Source organism: Solanum stenotomum, chromosome 1 (assembly GCF_019186545.1).
Source record: "Solanum stenotomum isolate F172 chromosome 1, ASM1918654v1, whole genome shotgun sequence".
In the NCBI taxonomy this organism is placed as follows: domain Eukaryota; kingdom Viridiplantae; phylum Streptophyta; class Magnoliopsida; order Solanales; family Solanaceae; genus Solanum; species Solanum stenotomum.
The window spans coordinates 49,781,777-49,789,259 of NC_064282.1; the positions used below are offsets into that span (position 1 = coordinate 49,781,777).

The 7,483-nt window shown below is 29.7% G+C and overlaps 1 protein-coding gene across 1 annotated transcript; it reads left to right on the forward strand.

Moving 5' to 3' along the window:
- Positions 1–207: 207 nt before the first annotated feature.
- On the forward strand, positions 208–7,249 carry LOC125853889 (F-box protein At3g07870-like). The gene is made up of 2 exons (XM_049533639.1): positions 208–243; positions 6,035–7,249. Exons 1-2 carry the CDS (start codon positions 208–210, stop codon positions 7,247–7,249), a joined length of 1,251 nt encoding a protein of 416 aa, XP_049389596.1.
- Positions 7,250–7,483: the final 234 nt, after the last annotated feature.

The following is a 7,483-nucleotide window of genomic DNA, read 5'->3' on the forward strand; positions in this document are numbered from 1 at the left end:
TATATAGTAAAATACATTTATAAGTTTTAGGGATGAACCCTTACGCCACTGGATCACTAAAAACAATTTTAAATTTACTTTTTTAATGTTTCGTAAACAGAAAAATGGCCAAAAACCCATCAAAACAACTTCGAATGGCCGTTTCCAATCAACCAACCAAATTTGAGGCCAATCGGAGTTCGTTAGAATAAAACAGACTTGCCAGGCATGGCATGCTTTTCGTTTTCTGTTGAAGATTTCACAGTACTTTAAATATTCAGAATCCAGACAATATTTAAAAACCTTACTCTAAAACTATTAATTCAATGAACATGAAACATGAATTCATTTTACAAGATCTGAATTATGAACAATTATCAACAATACATGAAACATTTTGTTTGCAAACTCGAATTATAAACAGTGATTTATTTCAATCTCATCATTGAACAGAACATCAAATCATGAATCCATAACCAAAAAATAACTTATTTATGATACAACAAATTCAAATATGGAACAGCAACGCATCATGAAATAGACATGCAATTAATCATGAATTATCTTATTACATTATTTAGTATATGTAAGAAGACTCGTGATACCAATTGTTAGAATATGCACAACAGAAGCTATATTTAGGATCACAAATCTTACATGTAGACTAAACAATATAACATGAATGAATTTGGAAGAAGATTAACCTGTTGAAGCTTCTACAAAAGTCATCCAGATGCCAATAATCCAGAGCGACGATCTTCTCCTATTTCCTGATTGACTGTTACTACCAAGTTACTTGTGTGGGCAAGTATTACTTGTTTTAAAGGATAATTTCTTTCATGCCACATCCTGCCTATTTATACTAGTTTTCCAACTCAAGAATGAATAGGAAAAACATCCAAATAAATTTCAGGCTTAATGAGCAATCAAGAGGATCATTCAAAATGAGAATAAATTTATATTAATACAAAAAACGTTTTCATCCATTTAAGGCCAAACGTTTTTGTCATTAACTCAATAGTTGACTCTCAAATAATTCATCCTTTAAAGAAGATCAACAATAAAATTAATTTGTCCTTCTTTTCAAACTTGGTCAATTAATCAGGCATAGTAGGGACCGTAGATATATTAAATAGAGGCTTCCAATTACGATAATAATTCTTAAATGAACGAATTAACCATATCGCAATAAATTACAAATTATTCCACTAAAATTCTTTAATTGCACTCCTCGATTTAATTTCGAAATCTACCACTACATCTTATTTAACCCTCCGTGTTAGAATTACCGACACCAATCAATTAAATCAAAATTTTCTGAAAATTTAATTGATTGACTAAATTAATCCTTTATTATATTTACTTAACTTATTTCACGTGATGGATATAAAATCCACCTGCAGGGTTTTCACGTGAAAACTTATAAGTAACCATAAAGGGGTGTCTTCAACTCGGGTCCGAGACACGGTTCTATCAACTAATTATTATTTCACTAATGTAATTTGTCATTATCTAATCTATTAGGAATTTATTGACTCATCAAAAAGTCTCACCTTTTAATAGATTAAAACAATAAAATAAATTACATAGATCATAATAATTATATCAAGATTAAGAGTATAAGTACATGTAGTGGACTAGAGAATTTATTTATAAATATTCAGAACATAAACAAATGTCTCTAATTGGTCCGTTCAATACATACAAAATGTACTAGCACAAGAAGTTGAATTTAACCATTCTCATAATTAAGATCAAATTATATTTAATCTTGTGCTACGATCATCAAGATGTTGGTCCTACTTCATCTTTGATCGTGAACATAAATTTATAACTTATATGCACCGACAATTTTAATCTTTCGTGTATGAGTTAAAATACTCCATACAGAAAATTGTCTACTATATAAGCAATGGACACACATATATACATAATGATCTATTTAAACAAAAAAATTATTATATTAAATAAATAACATAAAAAATCTTTACAAGGGATTAAATAAAAAATACTATAACACAATTACATGGTTAATAGTATATCCCAACAGCTTGTGGGGAAGAAATGGGTTGTTATGGTTCGAAAATGGTGGTGGAATAGTGGATCTAGCTGGAGAGGAAAGGCTCTAGTACTATTTGGGCGGTGGTGGCCTTTTTGGCTGCTGGAAGCAGTGAACAACCGTGGTTTTGGGTGGTAATGAGTCTTTTTGTGGTGGTAGACTTGCCGAATTCTGGTGGATCTCCGGAGAGTTTATCATCGAAAAAAATAATGAACAATAAAAGAATTTTTCAAAATTAAAAATTACACCCCTTAAGGCATCTCCAACCCTACGCTACGTTTTACACTTCAAATATAGAGTTCTCTATGATTTCAGACAATCAATTTCAACTAAATTCTTTATTTTACTTTCTAAAAAGGAATCTTCTTCTCTCTCTCAATATTATAATACTAGGAAAATTACATGTGGTTCGCGCGGGAATTCCATACCACGAAATTTATAAAATAATACTAAAAATCTATCAGTCATTAAAACTAAAACACTATATTATCTTACATACAAGATTACGTAGTAACAAACATTAATAATGTAAGGGAAAATGAAATGGTGTCAGTGAGCCACTCAATAGGAGCAAAGTACACAAATAGTTAATTGTGAAGAAGAAGAAGAAGAGGAGGAGGTTCGGAATTTTCATTGTTTTAAAATGAGAGGAAATTCCTCTATTTATAGATAGCAAAGGGTAGTGTGAACAAATGTTTATTGTGCCTTATCGGAAAGGTTACGACTATTTCAAAAAGTTGCAGCCATTCGAAAAGATCACAATCTTTCATAAAAGACACAACTTTTCATAAAAGTTGCAACTCTTCATTAAAGTCGCAACTTTTCATAAAAGTCACAACTTTTCACAAAAGTCGAAACTCTTCATAAAAGTTGCAACTCTTCATAAAAGTCGCAACTTTTCATAAATGTCACAACTTTTCTTGAAAGGGGAAGCTAGTTTTGGAAATAAATAAATTAAAAGGGAATTCTGGTTTGTGGTGGCGCCACTTAGGCGGGCCTAAGATTCTCTTTTATATGTATATATAATATGATTATTTCCATTTCATTTTCGTTTCCCTATTTCATAATATAAATCAAATTACTATTTTTTGAAAATAATCACCCTATAATCTATATAATCTTCATATAATATAAAATTTTATTCTTTTTCAAATTCTTCATTTAATAAAAACTTATTTTATTCTAAATTCCTAAAAGTAACATAAATGCGACAAATATTATATATAATACATACGAGCAATTTTTGTACTTGTGTTTTTATGTGTAGCTAAAAATTATTTAAATTAATAGTTTTATCTTGTATCCAATTATTTTGTATACTAATTTACTCCCCTGTTCCATTTTAAACTTTGCTACATGTATTTTCATGCTCATTAAAAAGTGTAGTTTAATCATTTATCACCATGACATAAAACTGGATTGTTTGAATTATCATGTAATTTTGTGCATTCTTCATAGTGAAAATAATTATAATTTTAAATTACATATTTAAAGTGAAAAAATCTTTTAAAAATTAAATCAGAAAAATTGTTAATTAGGGATGAAAGTGGTATATTTATCAATAATATGTTTTTAGCTATTATATTACTTAGAAAGTAATTTCAAATATTAGAGACTTAATTAATAGTCTTGTATAATATATATAATATTAAAAATAATTTTAAATTACATATTTAAAGTGCTAATATTTTTTAAAAGTAAAATAGAAAAATTATTTTTTTTTATGTTATATTGCATTTTAAAACAATTACAAATAATAAAAACTTAATTAACGATGTCATAAAAATAATATTAAAATAATCAAAAGTGAAATTGAGAGATGACTAGTAGTTCTCCCAATTTGGAGAACTACTATTCATCTCTTTATAAATGGAGTATAGAGAGTAATATGGAGAGGGGTTGGAGAGGTCATTTTCTATTTTACTCTCCATATATAGAGAATGAAGCATAAAATAGAGATGTGTTGGAGATGGTCTTATCGAAAATCTTATCCATCAACACCAACTTAATGACTAAGAAATTGTTTAAATAGAAAATTGAAAAACCGCCTTAGTACAATACCACTTTATTAAAACTGTGGACTAAACCACTTGTTAACAAAACATATGTGTATGCAATCTTATCCATATTTAAATATATTTCTACACTACGCTAAGAACATAAAAAATGAATATTAATAAAACTAACGAATAAAACGGATATTAACAAACGTAAGGAATAAAATGAATGGCATGTCAAATATGCAATTTAATATAAAATAATGATTTAATCAAAGAAGCGATATTCACAACATATGCAATTGATTCTGACAAAAAATAATGCAATTAAAATTAACTAATAAAAATCCTGAAATTTGAGAAATAACAATAAATATCGATAAACTTATTCAAAATTATAAAAATGTATTTTGAACTATTGAATAAATAAAACTTTAAAGTTATGAATTTTGAAAATGTTAGGCCAAAATTGGGTGTCAACACATGATATCCAAAGGTATTTCTAAATTAATTTGGATAGTAATTCTAAAAAGTTTCGGATACTTAAGAGATATTTTAGAAGGCCAAAAAAAAAGAAAGAAACGGTTTCCTTTGAGATAGTCTTTCTGAAAAAATATATGTGATCATTCGTAAAACAATTGTTTCCTTAAAAGTTTGTCTTTTACAAACCTTTTTATACCCGATCACTGATTTTGTGATCCATTACAAATTCTTTTACTTTCTGTCTAATCTGCGATAATTTCATTATTATTATTATTATTATCATTATTATTATCTATTTATTTCTTTTAATCAATATTAATATTGTTATTCTTACTATTATTATTATCAACAACATTTTCGTTATGCAAATTTGAAAATCACTTACAACCCTCAACTTAGTTTTAAAAAAAGGGAAAAGTCTCTCAAATTTGAGAAAATGCTTGTATATTTGATATATTAAAAGTTGGGATCACCCATGTCACTACCATTAAAAAAAGGGACATTCGTGCCATTATTTTTTAATACTCTGATTTTATGGTTTTGCAAAACCATTTTGTACATGTAGCCAACGTTCTCGTTTGACTTCTTTATATTTTTAATCAATTTAGTGAAAATTCTTTCCCCCACCTTGATTTTAGGTAGTCATTTTCTGCGGCAAAACAAGTCAGGTCAACCTCAGATGACCTTATAAATTAGAGGCTCGTTCATTCATAGAAAGCAAGAGAAAAAATTGGAGGTCAAACTGTTGAAGCATAGTAACAAGCTAATTAATAACTGCACGATTATTCAATTTTGTCAAAAGCATACTCAAAATTGTTTCTATGTAAGTATATAATGAATAACTTTCTTTTTGTGTCATATTTTTTTTTATCTCTTTAGTGAGATTACACCAAATATGTTGTTGTGTTGGATTTATTAAACCTTTATGCAGCTAAAAAAGTTCCACAAATAGACGTATAGGTCGGAATTAATCTCAAGTTTGAAAAAAAAAAGTTTTTGTCCTTCAATACAACTTATTGAATTATCGAGATGCATTGTATTGCCTTTTTGCAAGGTGCTTGAATAATTTATCTTATGATAATTTTCTATTAGTACATTTTGAAATGCAAGTAATTATGGATAGTGCGGCAATTTTCTTTTCTCCTACACCATCTTTAGCTATCCAGGAGCCAACTTAAAACCCAAAAAAATTACTACTAAAATGGAATTCAAGTTTTTGATATTCCTATCACGATTATGGAACTTTGAAAGAATTTACCGCAACTCCTTATAACTATTTAACTTTCGCTAAAACATAATAATATAGAGTTTAATATCTAAATAGCCACTCAACTTATGATAATGAATTACTGAAGTTACTTTTCTTTGTTTTATAGCTTCTAGAAGTGAGTTAACTTTGTTTATATAGTCCATTTAACTTGAAATAAATTTTATAAATTTTGAAGCCCACAATATATGAGGGCCCACCAAATACATAAGACCAAACCCTAAAAACTAGCACCCTTTTGGTTCAAAGGAAGTGACATCCGTGGATGCCCAAAGCTCTAAGCTTTTCAAGGAAGATTTCGAAGGAAGAAGAATCTCTCCTGTCACCATGATTATGGACCTTCCAACAGTGGTTATGATTGAAATTATTTCACGATTGACAATCAAGTCCATCTTCCGTTGTAAGATGGTTTGTAAACTTTGGTACCTTCTTTTAACTTCCGACCCTTTGTTTACTAACATGTATCACCTCAAAAGATCATCTGATTTTCCCAGCATTTTGCTTTCAATTAATGATTATGTACGGTTACTAGTAGAACTCAAAGCAGATGATTCTCACCCCGTACACAGAGCTATTGTGTTGAGCCCTATGTTTCACCTCCCTTCACCCAAATTTTCTTGGGGTAACATGACATTAATTGGTTCTTGCAATGGATTTCTATGTTTGTTGAATGGTAGGACATATGACATAGACCATAGAATTTACATTAGCAATCCAATTTTAGGTGAGTATTTCAAGGTTAAATTGCCCGAATGGGATAAAAGGATTCGATGTGTTTCTTATGCATTCTGCTTTAGTAAAGCCTCCGGTCAGTTTAAAGTATTGAGATCAGTAGTTAGAAAGTCTGTTGGAATTCCAAAAGTATCTGAATTGGAGGTTTTTACTCTAGGAGCTAATGAGAAATGGAAAAATGTGGGCAAGGCTCCAGAACCTCTATGTGGATTATTTAGTAAGGTTAACATCAATGGTGTTATTCATTGGATGGGTTGCAAAAATAAAGACAACATTTACTCATTTAACAGCTTTACTGAAGAGGTGCAGTCCTTGTCACCTCCGCGTGGTCTGCAAACCCCATTGTTGGGCTTGACGCTAGGGGAGTTGGGGAATTGTTTGTGTTTGTCTGATGATAGTCATAATCAGTATATTGATATATGGTGGATGAAAGAATACGGAATAGCTGAATCTTGGACTAAACAACGCATTTTGAAGGATAGTATTCAAGCAGATATCCGTGGTGATAAATTTATACCAATCTTACTTTGGAAAGATGGAGAAATCTTGATGCAAAGAGATCATGGCACACAACTTGTTTCTTACAACCCAAAAGAAAATAAGTTTACGAAGGTGAAAGTGTACGGTGGCACTGGAGAAACTAGCTACACTCCAAGTTTTTACTCACTCAAGACTGTAATTGGGGAATGTTTTCAAGTCTCATATGCCTTTCCGAAGATTGAGCTAGTTTAGATGTTCAATTTGTCTTATTTCTTCCTAGATATTATGTTTTGCAGAAATGTTTTTTGTATTATTTAGCTTAAGACCTGGGAACCTTTATTGTTTTATGGATGCTTTTGAGGTCTGTTAGTAACTTTCCAGTGTTAACTCTCCAAATTTGCATTCTTTTTTATCATTTCATTCTACACTTGTCTGAATAGAACAAACTAAGGAACACAACACTGTGCTATCTGTAAAAATAATAGG